This window comes from Corythoichthys intestinalis, chromosome 16, assembly GCF_030265065.1.
Source record: "Corythoichthys intestinalis isolate RoL2023-P3 chromosome 16, ASM3026506v1, whole genome shotgun sequence".
In the NCBI taxonomy this organism is placed as follows: domain Eukaryota; kingdom Metazoa; phylum Chordata; class Actinopteri; order Syngnathiformes; family Syngnathidae; genus Corythoichthys; species Corythoichthys intestinalis.
In genome coordinates, this window is record NC_080410.1 from 21,158,684 (window position 1) to 21,179,869 (window position 21,186).

Consider the following 21,186-nt stretch of genomic DNA (forward strand, 5'->3'; position numbering starts at 1 on the left):
TACTTTTTGTATTTACATTAATGAATTTATCACAAAAAAAAAAAAAAAACTCAAACGTACGAATGAAGGCAAGTTGAGTAGAAAAAGTATGCATGGATGGATGTTTAATCAATATAATCATGTTAGGATCTTTTTAGTAAAATTAAGGTGGAATGCGTCCAGAAAGCATTCGTTTGGATATGATTAGTAAAATCGTACACTGCAACCAGGAGCATGGGCAAGCTAGGCGGTTGCTTAGGGAGCCATCTAGTGGAGGGGGTCCCAAATTGCTTTGAGGAACGAGGGAGTGTGTGTGGGGGGGGTCCCCTTTTACTTCCCGAACGTTTTCTAACATAACAAGCACATTTCAATATGTTACATATTTAAAAATATATATATTTGCGGTTCTGACCTGAATCGGATTAGCCACCTACTATTGTGTGGTATGAGACAGGGAGGACAATGACAAATAATGGCAGGTGATTAAATCAAAGGTAATTCAAACTCCAGTTTTCAGAACGAAACTAGAATTATCACATAACAATAAACTAAATAGCACAACTAGCAATTAAAGAAACAACTGATATGTTAACTAAAGAAATAATTTGAATCGAACATGACCTTTGAACATTATTTACAGTACCGCATTGCATCATGCTGTGAAGCATTAGGCACAAGTGGCAATATGTTGTACGGCAATAGCGTTGACAGCAGGTGACACAAGGGGTCTGTTCCTCCCAAAGGAAGTGAGAGACTACTTTGAGAAATGATGGACAAATGGTACTTCTTGAAGCAATTAAGCTTTGCAGGCAAATTGATTCAAAGCTTCATGGTGGTTTATTTGCTCTATTGCCCTATCAAGTGGTCTTGAAGTCCAAGAGGTAAACATTGTTGAGAACTTAAGAAAATGATATGTGCTTGTGTTACTATATGAACAAAATGCAACAAGTGGTTGAAGGATAATTTGGTATTCATTTTTATTTACAAATAATGGCTTTCCCACAATGTTTTGGCTTTAAAGAGTGTACAGTGTAGACCATGTCCAAAGTCTGGCCCGCGGGCCAAATGCAGCCCGTGATCAAATTTCATCTGGCCCCCAGCCTCTAGTTATAAAATAAAAAAGCGTCTGGCCCGCACACAGACGTAATAACATTGGTCAGCAGTACTGCTGCCAGCATGTGAAGTAGCTTACACACTAAATGCTGCTGCTCATTTACCCACTAAAAGGCAGCAGCATTCTAAAAAACATTACCCCGTGTGACCCTTTATATCCAATTTTCTAAAATGGCGACAATCAACAACAACAAAAAAGTTGACTGCGACGGCCGACGCTTCAAGGATAGGTAGACATTGGACTATTTCTTCACTAAAATATGCAACAAACAAAAAAATAATGAAGCAAACATTCAAAAAAAATAATAAAGCGAACGTGACACACAGAATGGCTTGCTAAAATTTGCTTAAATATGTTGTTCTACGTAAAGGACTTCAGCCAAGGTCAGCCCCCCACTATTTTACCACACCAAATCTGGCCCCCTTTGCAAAACGTTTGGGAAGGCCCCGGGCGTCGATGAGATCCACCCGGAGTTCCTAAAGGCTCTGGATGTTGTGGGGTTGTCCTGGCTGACACGCCTCTACGACATCGCGTGGACATCGGGGACTGTGCCTCTGGATTAGCAGACCGGAGTGGTGGTCCCCCTTTTTAAGAAGGGGGACCGGAGGGTGTGTTCCAATTATAGAGGGGTCACACTCCTCAGCCTCCCCGGTAAAGGCTATTAAGGGGTACTGGAGAGGAGGGTCCGTCAGGAAGTCGAATCCCTGATTCAGGAGGAGCAGTGTGGTTTTCGTTCCAGCCGTGGAACAGTGAACCAGCTCTACATCCTCGGCAGGGTCTTCGAGGGTGCATGGGAGTTGGCCCTACCAGTCTACATGTGTTTTGTGGAACTAGAGAAGGCGTTAGACCGTATGCCTCGGGTAGTCCTGTGGGGGGTGCTCAGGGAGTACGGGGTACTGAGCCCCTTGTTAAGGGCTGTTCGGTCCCTGTTCGACCGGTGTCAGAGTCTGGTCCGTATTGCTGGCAGTCAGTCGAATACGTTCCCAGTGGGTTTTTCACCGATTCTGTTCATCATTTGTATGGACAGAATTTCTAGGCGCAGCCGAAGCGTTATGGGTTTCCCGTTTGGTGACCTCAGCATTGCATTTCTGCTTTTTGCCGATGGTGTGGTGCTTTTGGCTTCATCAGGCCATGACCTCCAACTCTCACTGGAGCGGTTCGCAGCTGAGTGTGAAGAGGTTGGGATGAAGATCAGCACCACCAAATCCGAGACTATGGTCCTCAGTAGGAAAAGAGGGGAGTGCCCTCTCCAGATCGGGGATGAGATCCTGCCCCAAGTGGAGGAGTTCAAGTACCTTGAGATTTTGTACACGAGTGAGGGTAGAAGGGACCGGGAGATCGACAGGCGGATCGGTGCAGCGTCTGCAGTAATGCGGACTCTGCACCGGTCTGTAGTGGTGAAGGAGCTGAGCCGAAAGGCGTAGCTCTCGATGTACCAGTCGATCTACGTTCCTACCCTCACCTCAGCCGCTACTCCTCTGCGTTGAGAGGAGCCATTTGAGGTGGCTCGGGCATCCGGTTAGGATGCTTCGTGGACGCCTCCCTGGAGAGGTATTCCGGGCATGTCCCACTGGCGGGAGGCCCCGGGGAAGACCCAGGACACGCTGGAGAGACTATGTCTCTCGACTGGCTAGTTGAAGTGGCTGGGGAGAGGGAAGTCTGGGCTTCCCTGCTAAAACTGCTGCCCCCGCGACCCGACCTCGGAGCAAGCGGAAGATGATGCTATGGTATGGTATACAAATTTTGGGGGATCTTTTTTTTGTAGCAATTCATCTATTGAGACCAAATATGGACAACTTCATCAAGGCTGGAAGACATTTTTGACACATTTAACAAATTGTTGGTTCTCACCGGCATACAAATACGCACTCACATAGTGTCTAAAGAAATCCCATTATTTGAGCAGCCAGTACATGAAGATTTTATCAACTTTGACAGTGACTGGATGCTGCATTTTAGTACCAAAATAAGGCCCTGTTGAAGAATGTCGCTACTCTATTAAGGGTCGGCAAGTGCACTAAACCACACCACGTTATATTCATTTAAGAATAATGAAATTGGCAGCGCTAGCTTTTAGATGGATGACTCATGAGATCTAGCGTTGTTCAATTTAGCCCTGTCAGTATTCGATCTAGATTTGAATATATTACGGCAGAATCGATTTTTGTTCCAGCATTCATTGTTGATAGAAGAAACTTCATTGTTTGGGAGCGCTTCGAGACTCAGTGCCATGCCTGAAAGGATGCAAGGCATCCCAGCATCTCCTGTACAGTAATTAAATGTTAAGCCAATAGAATATTAGCACTGCAACAGTGCAAGCGTGTAACAGAGTAGAGTATGGTACCTTCAGGTGAAATGTAATTCCTTCATCAAAATATGACAAGATGACAAAAGCTTTGTGTACTGGGAGTCTCCATCTTTAATCAGCATATAGTGACAGCAAAATTGATGAATTGCCTCTGATACATCTGCACAGTACTTTGCCTTCTAGCTATCAAATGAAATTGTGTGAAAGACAGAGGCCATTATCCATTCTGACTATTTAGAAACACGCCAAATGTAGACCATTCCCTTGGGCAACATGCCATGTGACTTGTATGGATTGCATGTTGGTGAGTCCGTGTGATGCTATACATTGTGTTCTGAATTATGTAAATTACATTATTCTGATTTTCCTAGATGGTCAGTTCAAATGGCACATAGCATAATGTTCAATTAATCAACTTTTAATTCAAATGTGTTCATATGAATCTGCTCATGAGAACAGGTTTTCCAAATCAACAAACAAAAAAATGCACAGCTTTAAATTGTTAAGTGCAATAGGTTCATTTGTTGAATTTTCAGCACAAATGCAACTTCAGATAACAATAATTAAATAATAAAATAATAAATACCAAAGCAATTGAATTCAAACAGATGGCATTTTATTAGAGCAATATCAGAATCATTTTTATTGGCCAAGAATGTTAAAAATGTACATGGAGTGTGTCTCCGATATAAAGGTCCACACTCGTACTAAAACACAGCAACTTAACAGTAGATTTAGGACATACTGTAACACAAGTACAGAGAGACATTTAGCCAGGGGTGAAAGTGGCTAGAATTTCTTGCAGGAACTCCCCGACGTGAAGGTCGCCACGGAGCCAGAAATTTTGTTTATTTATTTTTTAAACTTTTTTTGGGGGGGGCGGGGGGGGGGGGGGGTGCAAACCTCCTAAAACTACTGAAATGCAAAGAAAACGGTTTTGGCAGAGTTATTTCTATAACTTATACAAAAAATGATTTTCATTCAAAATTGTATTTTTTCAATGATTTGCAAAACAAAAGTTAACAAAAACAGCAACAATCCCAACCTCCATCTCCTAATTTTTATTTTTCCTCATTTCCTAACATACTAAATGCCAAATCTCAATTTTAACTACTTAAGATAGGATGCATATTAAAATTGAAGTTAATGTAAACATTTTTTTTAATAATATATAAGAAACATACATTCAGAAAAATAAGTACAAATGACTCATATTATGCAGAGTGAAATGGAATACAGTATATTTTGAAGATCGCGCAATCATTGACTTTTTTAAATCATAAGGATATGAATAAGTAGCCAAACATAAATGAACAAATATGTCCAAAGTGCACATTGACAGCTAAGATATTCTGAACTTCCCCATCAGAGCAAATAAAACTAAATATGATAAATAAGCCTCAACTCTTTCCTTGCTCTTAAAGATTTGATCCATTTTCTGTTGCATCGCCCTTTTTTTGTCGCATCAATTCAAAAATCTTTTTTGTTGCTGTTCCAGAAAACATGCACTTGCTAGCTAGCTATCTCTGCTGATCACATGTCAGTTTGTCAGCCAATTGAATGGATAAATGAGTCCAGGCGTTTTACTTTGCCACGTGCATTTGCACATTGACGTGACTCACCATCATCAGACTCGGATAACTGCAGCAGCTAGGGAAACCTTCATGCCGTCCGTGGAATAAAATAAATAATAAATATCGGTGGAAACAGATTACGCTACACAAGCACTTTATTATGCTTGTTATTAACACTTGTGCATGTAAATCTGATGTTGGTAGATTTTCTTCTTCTTGGAGATGAAATGCATGTGTGGCAGCTCAGGATTAAAAAAAATGTTTTTTTACACAATGTTCTGACAGTTGCAGTATATTTTTGGAATCGATGCACCGTGTACCGGAACAGCATTCCGGCCCTAAATCTTATACCGGAACTGTGTTCCTGCCCTGAATCTTATACCGGAACTGCGTTCCTGACCGTTCTAGCCCACTTTCACCCCTGCATTTAGCCACATTGGGGTAGACCTATAGTACATATATACATATTTACCATTAAGGTCGTCTTTTTTAAATTCACTTTCTGGTTGAATTTCTATGCAGGACGTCAGAATAGCCTTCAAGAGCTGCTGTTTGGACGTGACCTGCCAGCCACCCTCATAGACAGTTTTCTACTGCCCCCTATCCTACTAGATCTTTTGCTTGAGTATGCTCCATAATTGATAGAACGAGTCATCAGGAGAGGAAGGGGTGCCAAATGAGAGCTTCTATATTTATGCACTTAGTAGCCCATGATGCAGAGGTATGCCTTTCTTAATCTTTTCTATTGAAATTGATTTTAATATCTGTGAATGTAACCTAATAATGATGCAAACTCAAATGAATTGTTAGCAACCTATAAAATTTATAGGAACGCTGTCATGTGTAATAATTTGCAACAGTATTTTAATGTCCTTATTACTTGGCGAGTTTTAAAAATTAGTCCCCAACAGTTGACTTAAAATACGTATGTCAGTCTTTTTCGTTTTAATTTTCTGGGAAACTATACAGGGGGACGGGGGTTGCATATCAATTTAGGACAAGTTATGTCAGAGGGAGTTTGCTAAGAGAAGTGCAGTTAACGCGAGCATATACTGCCACCTGCTGCTACATTAAAATTCCTGCACTCTGGATTCTAAATATGTCTAATGATAGGCAGAAAACAATCATTCATTCTTAACGGTCAGCACAGAGACTAGAATTACATTTTACTACAAGGTGTGTATACCTTTTCCAAGCCGTATATAACAATTACGTATTCATTTAAGAACACTTTGCTTGATTACTCTAAATTTAAAAAAATTCTTAACATACTTTATGTCCATAGTATGGGTACTGGACAGTAAAATATCAGTCAAATATGCCAATACAAGATCAAAGACATGGGGTCATATGATGCATATGCTTAATTATTTTAAATTGAAGGGTTCAGATCACAATAAAACATGAATAATGTAACAGGGAATAATGAGCTACCATATTGTGTTCTAATGTAATCCATTTTTTTTTGGAGGCCCAAAACACATTTAATGGATGCAGATGAAGAAAGAACACAACAATCACAAGTTTTTAACCTTTATTGCAAGACCACATTAACATTTGAAGCTGACCAACCTAAACACATCTTCAGTCTGCAATCAAAATGACTGGATCAAAAAAGAATCTGTATATTTTACAGCAAGATGGGAAAATTATTGGAATCTACGTCGAAAGGAAAAAACAGCCACGCCCTGTCATTGAACTAACATTTTACATCAATTTTTAACAATTAAAAAATATAGCAGAAAGAGAAGTAGGACCTGACACACCAAAATGAACCACAAATATTGTTTATTTTAAAGAGTTCTTACTAAATGCAGAGAAAAGTGGGACTAAAAAAAAAAAAAAAAAAAAAAAAGGAGGATGGGAGGTTAACTGCCTTCAAAGTTTGGTATTTCAAGTGATGACTGATTGATGTCAGGGGTCCTCCAAAATACAATTTTTTATCAAACACGACTCATCCAACTATGAGATCGACAAAGACATGAAAAAAAAGAATATTATCCTCCCTCTTTCCACATGTTCTTTTTTTATGTATATAAGCCACTACGCATATGTGGATCACCTTGTTTATAAGCAGTGAAGCACCACAGGGTCAAGGTGAGGCTGGGGTCTTCTCCTCCTGTTCTTCTTCCAATGGATATCTCAGATTCCCCTATTGGACAAACATGTTTACAAAATGGAATGTTAGTAAAGAACCCCAGAAACACCTTGTCAAGAAAAGGCTGCTTCTGAATCAGCAATAACAGTGTATCATCACAGAATAAAAAGATTCCAATTTTCCTTTGACATGCCTTGTCAGTGTTTGCCTGAAATTGCTGACAAGGAATGTCTACCAAGTTTGATATCACTAAAATTAAAATGATTTTATACTGTCAGAGCTGTGTGATATTTCCTCAATAGTTATAAGAGTCAACCAATGTGACATACAAATGATTCAGAGAGGACTACAATTAAACGGCCGAGGTTAATCAAGCAGTCGCTCACTCCTCTACTTGAATGATGAGAGCTAAACAACATACAGGTTCACAATAAAACTTTCAAGTTGATGTGAAGAGTACAGGCAACAGAATTGACAAAAGGATGTGGGTATAGAAAGGAGTACCTGGGGTGAGTACCTGCACACTTTGACAGTCAGAGTATCCTTGATTTTTAATTTGCCCTTTTCACATGTGGTCTCGCTCACAACACCATCGCTGTGAGGTGTGGAAGTCAGCTGCAAATTATGCCATAAACCCTACCCTCCAGTTAGTTAGTTATGTTAGCGCCCCACCCCTCATTTCCTATAACTACCCCCACCACCACCCCGCAAAAAAAAAAAAAAAAAAAAGACAAACTGATAAGCATTATCAGGCACAATGAGGAAATGCATGGTATTTGCTAGTCAATGATTTCTCTGTTTTTGCATTAGGATAAAATAGTCCCTTCTATAAGCACAAACACCCCGTTGTGCTTGAAACATTTTGAATTTTTGTTAATTCTAACTCAACAGGTTACCAAATAAGTACTGCCAATTGGAGGAAAAAATGTAAATATTTCCCTGCTACTTTTGTCGACAAGGACCAAAAACATCTTGAAGCATCAAATGCGATACAAAACGAGGGGTACCTCTGGGCATGTTTGCTCAGGGCTACACTGGCCTTTCCCTCTTGGCTTTGTGTGAATGCTTTCTACCTTCTTCTCATTCATCGGGCCTAGTTCTTCATCTTCAGTGCATACTTATGATGCACTATTCAAAAACAGGATATGGTACGTCAGACAAAAATTATCAGCATTAAAGTGAATGCAGAGAAGGTTGGGGAAGGAGGCAGCGTGGGAGGGATGGGGGTGTGTGAGGGGTTTAGGGAGTCAGGGGGGGCGAGGAGAAGGACACACTTACCTGAGTCTGATCTGAGGTCCTATCAGATCAGTTTTAATTGGACTGAGTGTCACCTTCAGAAAGGAGGAGCTCTTGCTGGCCATTAAGGAGCGGGGGGGAGGCTGAGGCAGCAGCCTTTGTCTCCATCGGCTCCGCTTCTGTTGAAGCCTTGACGGCAGCTGCATCACCTTCAGAGTTCTTGTCTTTCTTGGAGCTGCTGCTCTTCTCCTCCGACGACTTACGTTCTGGAAAAATGGATGACGAGCTGGTTGGAATGAAAATCCATTTTACACATTGTGGGGAAAAAAACTAAGGTGGTCACCTTTCTCTTTGGATGAGCGCTCTCTGTCTCTATCCCTGTCTCTCTCTCTTTCCTTATCCTTATCCCTCTCCCTGTCTCGGTCCCTGCTGCGGCTGCGGTGGCGGTGAGCTCTACGCTCCGAGCTTCGTGACCTTCTCCTGTCGCGACTGCGGGAGCGTCGCTTCCGGTCAGAGCGGTCCCGACTTCGTCTCCTGTCCCTATCCCTCTCTCTATCTCGATCCCGGCTCCTGCAAAACAAGCAAATGTCAGTGATGCGTCAGTATTAAACACATGTAAAAATTGTGCATTCTATGATGAAAAAATGACACTGAAAGCTCAGATTGAATACTACGGGTTCATTTTCATAAATAACAATCCCGATGACCTGCTGCGCCTCCGGTCATGGTCCCTGTCTTTGTCTCTGCTCCTGGACCTCCGACGATCCCGGGACCGGCTCCTTCTCCTGTCTGATGCTCGGCTAGAGTGGCGGCTGTTTGAATGGCTACGGCGTGAACGTCGGTCCCGATCCCGATCTCTGTCCCTATCCCTGTCTCTATCCCTCTCCCTGGTGCGCTCCTTCTCACGTTCCCGCTCTTTCTCCTTTTCTTTCTCTCGCTCCTTCTCCTTTTCCTCCTCCTCTTTACGCTTCTTCTCTCGCTCTTCCTTCTCACGCTCTTCTCGATCTTTCTTAACAACTGGGCTTTCCCCTTGAGGATCCTCTGAGCGGCGTCGTAGTTTCTCCTAATGGAAGTTGAACAAGCAACAAAGTTGAGCATATAAAGTGATGAGCAGATTAGCACATGAAAGACACAAAACTACTATTTTGCCATTTCCTTTTACCCCTCTATGCAAAATTGTGGTACTTACCTTTAGCTCCTCTACAGTGGATTTGATCTTGGCATAGCCCATATGCTGCTTCCCCATCAAGTGGTCATCCACTCGAGACTGTGCATCACCCACAATAAGGAAGGCTCCGCATACCTCACACACCTCCATCTGTTTCTCCTGGGCTGCAAAGCTCTCAATAGTCTGAATGGACAAAAATATCAGTAAGGAATAATCTTGTACTTGACAAATACAGCATAAGGAGCTTTATAATTGAGATGGATTTTTCATTGTACAGTAGTAATCAAATATTTCTTTGAAATCACAACAGGTTGTGGTATAAAGTATTGTAATGTTGTAATGTAATGGTGTTGAACTTAGCGCTTTTCCACCTTTCAAGGCGCTCAAAGCGCTCTACACTACATTGGTTATATACGACTGTTTAAGACTTTACAATAAAATACTTTAAGGTCTTCTGGAATTCTGGAAGATTAACGATTAATTTCAACCATTTCCAAAAGGGATAATTTAAGCCGAGTGAAATACTCACCGAAGGGTTGGAACTAAGCAGTTCCCTCTCCTCCTTGAGCTGCTCAACCAGCTTCATCATTCCCTGAGCCTCTTCCACACGGCCTTCAGAGCCCAGTTCCTCAATCTAGGCAACACAACAACATTGCTCTATCAGCCAAAAAAGTTAGAGAAGAAAGAAAAAAAAAAAAAAAAAAAAAGGTCATTGTGCATTATTTAACAAACCTGTACAACTAAATCTTCAATCTTCTCGGTCAGAACCTGAGCCTTCTCCTCATTCTTTCCTGCTGGAGCAGGGGTTTGCTGATGGGAAAAAAAATGTACTGAATAATACAAGAATTTGCAAGTTATTATCAGGGATCAAAATTATGAAGCACAAACCCCTGCATTCTGCTGAGCTTGGGAAAGAGCGAGGCGAGCGTGGCCCCTACGAATTCGCCGTTCCACTTCAGCCAGCAGCGACTGCAGATAGCGAAGAAAGTCCCGCTCATATCCCTCCTTCATGAAACGTGAGCTCTTTTCATATCTGGAAAAGATGGATATACTATATTATTAAAGATATATGCAGAGATACAGAGTCAAATACACAAGGAACTACACAATCTAAAGAAGGGGTGCTCATTGTTAATGCTCAAAGATCTACTTTTCAAGAAGACAACTTCCCGTAATCTACTTTAGAGGTGGGGTGGGGGGGTTGCATAATGACATGTTGCGCACACAACATAACTATGCACATTTAAAAATCAAAATAAAATGCCACGATCTACCTACACAGGCTTTGACTGGTAGATCATGATTGACATAATGAGCACCCCTGACCTAAAGGGTTAAACTGAGTTTTGTTTCAATTAATAAAATAGAAAAATATTAGTATATCAACAAGACAACACAATCTCAATTATTGAGTCGTGATTTTTAAAAGACAAAGAATTTGTGATGTGGGGCAAAGCATTGCTTACACTTTCCGAAGATTTTCATCATGGATTTTCTCACAAGGGCCTGTCAACAAAAAATGGAAATCACTCTTCTGTGAGCTTACCTTGTCAAATATACTATTGAATAATTAATATACACAACATCAAACGCATGTCGATTGACATTCGCGTGAGGTGTGCATGTGTGCACTACTGTTTGACTTACCCAAATCAGACCGTGTGTTCGTAAATAGTTCTGCTGGACAAAAGCCGCACAGATAATAACGACAAACCTAAAAACAGAGATGTGAAACTGAATTATAATGTCCTCAAATTAGCCTGCTTTGGCGAGTTGTAGATCTAGACCTCATGGCAATGCATGCAACGGGGGGCTGCCTCATTTTGAGGTTGCACCATTAGCAAGTACAAGCTAACAATGTTTCAACATGAGCAGATTAAAATTCGTGTCACGTTACATTAACAACACTTTTCGGGGTATTTTAGTCATTAAGTGTATGCATATGCATTGAAGAATGTTCAAAACCGAGGACGTCCCGGAATATTGTCCCCAAACACAACAGACGTTCAGTTACGTTAGCGATGAACCCCACGAGGCTAACGTTAGCAAGAATGCTCTCTTACGCTCTCGTCGTCCCATTTGACGTTACATCGCTTCTCGTCGGGGGCCAAATTCCTGTCTCGGCCCATCAACTCATCGAGTAACTGCGCAGCGGAAAGCATTTTGCCTAACTTTTAAGTATTGCTGTTAAGACGAAAGTATATCCCGGAGCTTCAGTTCACACCATCTCAAGGCGCCTGAAGTACATCTAATCAAAATGGCAGACGCGGTGACGTCACCTAACACCAACTGCGAAAGTGAATCAAACACTTTGACCCGGATATTCAACTACAACCATGGAAAACTGCATGCCCACGTCATAAAGCTATAACAAATATCTATTGTGACAATGTACTTTATTTTCACAAACTTAAGCAGGAGTCACCACAATGCCAGAGGTACTAAAAGCTGTTAATAACCAAGGCGTTACTGTGATTAATTGACCAGCAAACACCGCTCACCTGAACCTCTCTTTACAGTATGACCCAACAATGCAAATGAGTGAAAGCAGCTTTCAACGTAACATAAGCTTCTACGCACGGCTACATAATGATACTGCTAGCCTCCAAGCTACGCAAGAGTTCATGTGAAAGAAGGCAAATTAACCTTATTTTCAGAAGCCTGATATTTGCGCTCAAAACATCCTTTCTGGATTGGCTTCACATGGTAAATGCATTTTCTGAGATACTGACTTTTAAGATTTCATTATCTCTAAGCCATAAATCAGAATTACAAGAAAAAAGGCTTGCAATATTTGACATGTGTAAAGATGTAAGAGTTTCACGTTCTAAAATGGCTGAAAAAAATATTAAACTTTTTAATAAAGTTTGTCACTTTGGCATTCAGAGTTTACAGCTGCAGGTAACATTTTTATTTTATTTTATTTTTTTATTTTATGATGATACGTATATATTTTTGTGACCCCTTTGATCATATGATTAAAAAGTTACATACTCTGAATGCGAAGGCTCTTTCTTTGTGTGCGACCCACCACATCCAATATGGCGGACGCACTGACGTATTACAGCGTTGTTACATCCAAAAGTGTCCCTCTCCTGATGGTGTCATTGGTGTGGCCGTAGTACGTCTGATAACCAGCTGAAGGAACGCAGACGCCACCGACAACATAAACACTGAATGGAATGCGGATTTTGGCTGTCACAGTAGAAACCGAACCGATCATATCAGAAAAAGCAGTATACACTTAAATGCTAAAAAAAAAAAAAACGTTTGCTAAATTGCATTATCTGGAGTAGTTTGTTATCACCAGCTAAGATTAGCAGCAAAGACTGCTCACCTAGTCAAGCTAGCAAGTACAGTAGTTAATATTTAGCTCGCCGGCCAATGTTGTTTGACCATTATCATTATCAGGCTAAATCTTTGGGCTTCAACATAGCCTATGAGCTCGGAAATCTCGTAGTCTGAGCAAACATGTCCATCACTTCGTTGGATAAAGAACTCCAAGAGCGACTAAGAGAGGCGTCAGCCATCGGGGACATTGACGAAGTACGGACATTGGTAGAGAGTGGAGTGAACGTCAATTCCCAAAACGAAATCAATGGATGGTAAGTTGGATAACTAAAGCATAGTATTAAATGAGGTCATAAACCACACAACGTATTTGCCTTCGCGACTGAGCCTTCTAATTGACAATTGAACAACTTCAGGAAGTTGCTCCGCTAGTTGCATTTGTTTGTTTCGGTGTGTGATATCCTATTAGGCAAATCATGGATTAATCCTGCGAAGCTGCCTGTCGGAAATCCCTTTAGTGGGTGTTTGTGATATAATGCTTAAAATAAAACAGCCAACGAGCAAGCGAATTAACTAACTAACTAATTAACTGGCACAATTTTTCCAATTATGAAAATAGTTTATTTTTTGCATAGTATAGTTCAAAATTAGTACTATAGTACTAGTAATGGTTTTGGTGTCTGATTTACATGTCTTTAATCCAACTAGGACCTGCCTGCATTGGGCTTGCAAACGGAACCATAAACAGATCGTGTCTTACTTACTTAGTAGTGGAGCAGACAAAGACATCCTCACAGCCAAGGATGAGCTGGCCTCGCAGCTCACATCCAAACCGGAGATAAAACGACTTTTAGGAGGTAAATGATACTGGATGCTTTTAATTTTCTGCTTAAGTTGTTTTTCAAACATCTATTTGTTTACCATATCAAACTATTAAAATTGGACATAAACTGCTCAAACCTTTACAGTATTTGGTTTGTTTTAATATTTCATATACACCTATTAAATATCTACACACATCTATATCTTTGAATACGATAGTGTTTCACATGGGCAAACATGGTCTTTTCCCCACCCTTGTATAATGTGAAAACTGTTTTTTTCTTTTTTACTTCCATAGTTGAAGTGGAGGACGTGCCTGAGATCAAGGAGCCTGAGTTACCAATCATCCCCAACTATTTGTCCAACCCTCCTTTTTTGTACGCAAAGATGGATAACAAGATGGAGATCCTCCTTTCTCAACACCTTGCGCAAAATGGGAATATGGAACACACAGAGTCTACCGATAGCAATTCAGGCCCACATTCTCCAACCCAGCAGTTTCAGATGTCACAGATGCTGACATCTGATGACCCTGTTCCCCCTACAAATCCCATCACTCACAGCCAAGCTCAGGCCAGGGAATTTGTTCCAGTGGCTGAGCAAAATGGCACGGCACCTGGGTTAGTGTTATCTCACAACCACACAGTTGTAAACTGTACAGTGCCTGCGGATCTGTCTGTCGAGCCACACCTCGTTAACCATGCAATGCCACACAATGGAACCAGGTGCTCGCCTCCTTTGGCTTCACCCAGCCCAGGTTTGGCTTGCAGCAATGGGGGTCAGGTCCAGGCTCCAGTGCCCAACAGTAACCCAACAGTGAGCAGGCAGCAGTCTATCCCACAGCAGATAGGCTACAGTCAGTCAGGCGGATCTTTGCCAGCCTTCCAGCCATTTTTCTTCACAAGCACCTTTCCTGTCAATGTGCAAGGTGAGCACAAACTCTTCTGAAACTCACAAAACATTGTAATTTTGGTGCTGTACACCCTTTTTTATGAAGCAGTTCCATTTGGTTGAGGTTTATATGTTATGTTTTCTATGTCAGGAGCTTCGAGGCAGACTGAAATATTTTTTATCAACACTGAACTTAAGAAACCCTTCTGTTAGTATATGAACTTGCAAAGTACTGCAAAGCTGTGATTTCCAACCACTGCACCACATCATATTTGTGTTGTCTTAGTGTTCTTTCAGTGTCCCTTATTCAGTTTCTCTTGTTCCAAACATTTTTTATCAATACATAGTATATACAGTTGTGGTCAAAAGTTTACATACACTTGTGAAGAACATAATGTCATGGCTCTCTTGAGTTTCCCGTTATTTCTACAACTCTGATTTTTCTCCGATAGAGTGATTGGAACAGATACTTCTTTGTCACAAAAAACATTCATGAAGTTTGGTTCTTTTATGACTTTATTATGGGTTAACAGAAGTCAGGAAAGTCACTTGGAGCCATTTCAAAGCAGCTGCAGGTCCCAAGAGCAACAGTGCAAACAATTGTTTGTAAGTGTAAAGTGCATGGTACTGTTTTGTCACTGCCACGATTAGGAAGAAAACACAAGATATCACCTGCTGCTGAGAGAAAATTGGTCAGGAGGGTGAAGATTCAACCGAGAATCACCAAAAAGCAGATCTGCCAAGAATTAGAAGCTGCTGGAACACAGGTGTTAGTGTCCACAGTCAAGCGTGTTTTGCATCTCCATGGACTGAGAGGCTGCCGTGCAAGAAGGAAGCCCTTGCTCCAAAAGCGGCACCTTAAGGCTCGACTGAAGTTTGCTGCTGATCACATGGACAAAGATAAGACCTTCTGGAGGAAAGTTCTGTGGTCAGACGAAACAAAAATCGAGCTGTTTGGCCACAATGCCCAGCAATATGTTTGGAGGAGAAAAGGTGAGGCCTTTAACCCCAAGTACACCATGCCTACCGTCAAGCACGCTGGTGGTAGTATTATGCTGTCGGGCTGTTTTGCTGCCAATGGAACTGGTGATTTACAAAGAGTAAATGGGATAATGAAAAAGGAGGATTACCTTCAAATTCTTCAAGATCACCTAATGTCATCAGCCCGAAGATTGGGTCTTGGGCGCAGTTGGGTGTTCCAACAGGACAATGACCCCAAACACACATCAAAAGTGGTAATGGAATGGCTAAATCAGGCTAGAATTAAGGTTTTCGAATGGCCTTCCCAAAGTCCTGACTTAAACCCTATTGAGAACTTGTGGACAATGCTGAGGAAACAAGTCCATGTCAGAAAGCCATCAAATTTAACTGAACTGCACCAATTCTGTCAAGAGGAGTGGTCAAAGATTCAACAAGAAGCTTGCCAGAAGCTTGTGGATGGCTACCAAAAGCGCCTAATTGAAGTGAAAATGGCCAAGGGACATGTTAACAAATATTAGCGCTGCTGTATGTATATTTTTGACCCAGCAGATTTGATCACTTTTTTTCTGTTCACCCATAATAAAGTCATAAAAGAACCAAACTTCATGAATGTTTTTTGTGACAAAGAAGTATATGTTCCAATCACTCTATCAGAGAAAAATCAGAGTTGTAGAAATAACTGGAAACTCAAGAGAGCCATGACATTATGTTCTTTACAAGTGTATGTAAACTTTTGACCACAACTGTATACAGTATATTTACAGTGTTTATATATATATATGGCAGAAAACACTAAGGTGACTTGAAGTTCCACTCTGAGACCCCCAATTTGGCCAAATTTCAAAATTGTCTGATACGCATGTGTGATACATCATTGGAAAGCTTAAAATCTCAATTTTCTGGGGGAAGAAAAATTTTGGACATTTAGAAAAAAAAAAAAAAAAAAGGAATAATGAAGATAATTAATTACCTTGTTTTCATGGCTGGGTTGAAATAAAAACGATTGCGCGACGTCTGTAAACGTGGGTTTCCATGATAAAACGGGCAAATTTAAAATAGTTCGGGGGCTTAATGCGCCATGAATCTGCTATGGTTAAGAATAATTCGGGGGCTTAATGTGCCATGAATCTGCTATGGCAGCATATAGACATATTGTTGTATCAAACACAATGGTTGTTTTGGCTAAAATACAGCAGTTCCTTTTAGAGAGGAGTGCAAGAGCAGAAACTGCTTTTTCAGTCTTGTCTGTGTTTTCCGCCATATATATGTATATACAGTATATATACTGTATATACATACATACATACTTTCCAGGGATGTACAGTGACACTGACAGGTAGTCAAATATTTTTTCCCACTTCACTTGGTTATTTCACTAAGTTGTGTCTATTACTTTAATAGCAAATGAGTGTACCCACCTGTCGCTTGAATCCTGTTCTAGAATTAGTTCTAAAAGTACGCATCCAGAACCCGAATGCCCGTGAGAATGACTTCATCGAAGTGGAGATGGACCGTCAGGAGCTAACGTATCGTTCACTGCTGAGGGTCTGCTGCCGTGAATTGGACATATGTGCTGAGCACGTGGAGAAGATCCGTAAACTTCCAAACACCATGTTAAGAAAGGTAAGATGCTCATTTATTTTTTTGTTTACCCTTTATGTAATTGTAAGGCAAATGACCTGTTTTTCCTTTTAGAATAAAATTCCTTCAATGTTGTTCTTTTTGAAACTTGGACCTGTGAAACTGCACGTGCCATCAACTTTTCTTTATTATGAAGCACTGGTGATTACAGTGTTCAAAAGAGCTTGAAAGACTGAGAAACGACTAAGAACTGTTTCCACCACATTTATAAAGGTTCCCACAGGAACAAGAAGCTATTGGTCTTTTGAGGATCATTGGTGAAATTAAAAAAAAAAGCGCAAGAGTAAAACCTCTTTAGAATGACTATGCATCATTCTGACATATAAGGAGCCAAATCATACAGAGGTCAGCGCGCGCCTGGCCACAGGCATACAGTAATATCTGCAAAATAAAGAATGTAGCAAATAAAAAATACACTTATTCACTGAAACATTAGAAATAAGTATCCATTTGCAATATCAGACAGTCTTTTCATACATTTTTAAAGATCTTTGATTGCAAATTTGAAAGAAAATTGTGAATAAAAATTACCCTAATTTGTAATAGTTAATAGAATCTTGATAGTCTTGTACCTAAGACTGCAGGAGCAAATAGAAATGTGCTCCTTCGCATTTGTTGTGGCTGCGAGATTCAATGCCTGATCGATTCTGAAACCTCTTTTGTCCAGGACAAAGATGTCGCCAGACTGCAGGACTTTCAGGAGCTGGAGGTAGTGCTGGAGAAATCTGAGGGTTTGTCATTGTTCTCTGGGACAGGGAGCCTAACTGACAGACCCTGCTACAACATGAAGGCCTCCCGCCTCACCTATTAGTGTACCCAGCTTCCCTGCTTCTCTTGGGCTTCTGTAGCCACCTTTAAGCAACCACTAACCAGTTGCCTGCCAGATCCCTTGTCAAGCTTTCTTCTGCTTGGGCAGTCTGTCAGTTTTTTTCCCTGGATTTTGTCTTCAAAGTTCTTGAGCTCATGTACTCCAGGCCCTTTTGCTGCTTAAGTATTCCCAACTAGTTCTAAGTGATTATTGATGCATGGTGTCGTGGATTATGAGAGAAAGTATTTGGGACCCTCTGTCCATCACCACCTAGTGCGTCTTGTGCCAAGACTCCAGGGGAATGACACGGGGTAGGTCGAGGACATTAGCTTGTCTTCCTGGGGTTTCTGCAATAGCCTTATATGGACTTGTCCATCTAATAGCTGTGGAGAAAAGTGTCAAACACAGTTTGCATAAGCATCACAGATCCAAGCCACAGAATAGGACGTACAATAGACTTGAAGTGAAAGAACAAGTTCCACATGCCTACACACCTTCATAAATGCTGTTGCTTTTCAACCTTGGTGTCTTTGTTGAAGAGGGAAGCTCCATTAGTTTCTTTAATTTTTGTTTTTTTAGACTGATCATTTTAACAGCTGTCTGCACACTTTTCCAACACGATGGGGAGTTTTAGTTTTCCTAGTGTACTAATGAAAATGTGCATAGATTTTAAAATCCCAGATACCTCAATTATTATTTTTTATTAAGTACTTTTGAATTTTTCAAGTTTTATAGACTATCACTAAAGAGGCCAGGACACACATTGTGCTTTCAATTGTGAAGGCTTAGGCTCCAGTAAAGTTGGGTGTAATTTTCTCATCTTCATCCACAGGTTGCAACTGTTATTGTACAATACGAGGCACTGTACTCGTCACTGAGCTCCTTTAACCTGAAGATAAATCAAACTCCAGAAAAACTGCATTACAAAGGAATGCAGCTGAACTGGTTTTCTTCCTACAAAGAGGGGAGTAAAGAAAAATGCACCCCCCACTTGAGTTATTTTTGAGTTATTAAGTTAATTTACTAACAAGTTTACAAGTGGTGTGACCTTCTTTGGATAATATTCTCTTCAGTCTTTTTATTCTGTTGTTTTTGTTTGTTAGTTTGTTTCTAACTGTAGCTTTATTAGATAATAAAAGTTTGTTTGACCTAATGCAAAAATGCACTGACAACGATCAATACTAATCTTTTGTATGTTATGATGCTAACAGGCATATCATGAGCCTTATGTCAGATGGAAAGGTTAATGCTGCTTTCACAATGCTATGTTCATGCTGGGGCTCATTTCCTGACGTTGGGGCTGTAGACTGAGTCGCATAGTACAGTACATCCTACAATCAAAACTGTTCTTACCCACTGCTGTTTTCTTTTTCAAATATATACCTGAGGCTCTTACTTTATGTTGTACATTTTCTATTAATATAGGATTTTTTTCACCAGGTAGGCCTGTTGAGTTTGTATCAAAACATTAATATCAGAAGCTGACATTCATGCACAGCATGACCATTCTTGATGGAAAGTGCAATTTGAGGTAAAGATCATTTAAAAGGCTTTATTGATTAAGACTTGGATGAGCAGGAAGAAAGACGTGGCTAAACAGGGTGGCAGCGTCACAAAATAGATATATGGCTTATGTGTGGATCTGTAAAGCGGAGAAGACTAACAATATTAGTGGTTTTGTTCATTGTTCTAGAGTTGAATCAGATTACAATTCACTTAACCTATGCATCCAGAGTCTGATATTTTTATATATTAAACAAAAAAAAGTGTCTTGTGTACTTGCAGACATAACCGTAGGCACTGTTGAAGCTGTTTTTCGTTCTGGATGTGTTCTTTGATAAAGCATGGTGAATGACATCATCTCTTCTCTGTCTCCCTTAATTCTAGTCAATACTTGATCAATGATGAGTCTGTGCTGTGGTGTTGCGTTTATGTCTCCCAACATAGTTGAAATACAATGTTAAAACACTAGAGGGTGATAGAGTCGTGTACTGTTTATTTCATTTCTCAAAGTCCTCTGGTTAATAAAGACGCACCTTTTAATCTTACAATAGTCAGTGTAACGCAAATGAAATATACAGTATCTATACACACACACACACACACACAATATATATGGTAGTTATATAACTTTAAAAAATGAATCTGATTCGGAAAACAACGATTACACATTTGATTAATAGACGATGAGGCAAGTTTGATTAATCTATTATAGTTGAACCAACCTACTTTACATTTCTTCAATTAAAACAGAAAATTTTTATTTATTTTCTCAAGTGCAGAGTACAGTTGAATAAATCAAAGGGAAATGATATGCCAAACAGCAAGGCTGTACATGTATTATTTTAAAATTAAAAAAAACTTGGCGTGTTTAATTTCCATCGACATGCGGATATATCCTCTCTCATTGCTGTCTTCACAGGCAATCCCACAAATCAAAGTCATCAAAGTCAAACAAGAAGTAATAAAAGTAGCACTTTAGACAATGAAGTCCCATCCTGCCATCCTGTGGCGAAAAGTTGATATGTCAATAATAACAGGCAATAGGAGCATTACTTACACATCAACTGAGGACACATTTATGAATACAAAACATTTCCTCCACCATTTCTCTCAAAACCCCCACTTGTTCTCATGTTGATGGCATTTTTAACAACCAAATAAACTTTTAAATGTCAAATTCCAAAAATAACACTGTCAAACTTCTTCAATTTTAACTTTGTTACAGGTTTTGTCATGATATCAGCTATCATGTCATCCGTTGTCAATCAGGTAGCACTCCGCATCTCCTCTTTTGAGTGCGACTCCACTGCACCGGGTACCATCTGCCAACTCGACGCTGTGGTTCTCTGGTTTGAACGTCTCCTGGAAGCTTTTGAATTTGGTCTCGTCAGTGATGATATGAGATGTCGCTCCCGTGTCCACCATCAGGCCTCGTTCCTGGATGCTGTGTGTATCCTGCCGTCTGGTGTCGGGCTGTTCATCTCTCACCTTGAACGCGAAGTCAGGATCTCCATCTTCAGCAATTTTTCTCGCTCAGTCCGGTTTTTCCTTACGTCTGCAAGTGGCGTCTTTGTGCGTGTCCGTTATGCACCGACTACACCATGTCTTTTGTCGACATGATTTTGCACGGTGGCCTTTGATCCCACATTTGAAACACCAACTCTGTGTCGTCTTTGATCCGGTCACGAGCATTTGTTTTTGTGGTTTGCTTTGAAGCTCTTGCTTGAGTCTTCATCACTCTGTCGCTTGATTCTGCTGCATTTATTTTTTTT

The 21,186-nt window shown here is 40.5% G+C and overlaps 2 protein-coding genes across 4 annotated transcripts; one reads left to right on the forward strand and one right to left on the reverse strand.

The window, feature by feature from the left end:
* Positions 1 to 6,495: 6,495 nt before the first annotated feature.
* luc7l3 (LUC7-like 3 pre-mRNA splicing factor) lies at positions 6,496 to 11,751 on the reverse strand. 3 transcript variants are annotated; one of them, XR_009060927.1, is made up of 12 exons: positions 11,541 to 11,751; positions 11,125 to 11,191; positions 10,944 to 10,983; positions 10,366 to 10,510; positions 10,210 to 10,287; positions 10,007 to 10,111; positions 9,499 to 9,660; positions 9,017 to 9,372; positions 8,653 to 8,879; positions 8,352 to 8,575; positions 7,038 to 7,127; positions 6,496 to 6,937 (listed from the first exon to the last, which is right to left on the reverse strand). XR_009060927.1 is itself a non-coding variant. In XM_057818035.1 (11 exons), exons 1-10 carry the CDS (start codon positions 11,637 to 11,639, stop codon positions 8,385 to 8,387), a joined length of 1,470 nt encoding a protein of 489 aa, XP_057674018.1. In that variant the 5' UTR covers positions 11,640 to 11,751; the 3' UTR covers positions 6,496 to 7,127; positions 8,352 to 8,384. The 3 variants fall into 3 exon arrangements, 2 of the variants coding, with proteins under 2 accessions (XP_057674018.1, XP_057674017.1); XM_057818035.1 differs by having other exon boundaries at positions 6,496 to 7,127; XM_057818034.1 differs by having other exon boundaries at positions 6,496 to 8,575.
* Positions 11,752 to 12,944: 1,193 nt separating this feature from the next.
* ankrd40 (ankyrin repeat domain 40) lies at positions 12,945 to 20,842 on the forward strand. The gene is made up of 5 exons (XM_057818026.1): positions 12,945 to 13,082; positions 13,477 to 13,625; positions 13,889 to 14,518; positions 16,904 to 17,085; positions 17,771 to 20,842. Exons 1-5 carry the CDS (start codon positions 12,949 to 12,951, stop codon positions 17,912 to 17,914), a joined length of 1,239 nt encoding a protein of 412 aa, XP_057674009.1. The 5' UTR covers positions 12,945 to 12,948; the 3' UTR covers positions 17,915 to 20,842.
* The last annotated feature ends 344 nt before the right edge of the window (positions 20,843 to 21,186 follow it).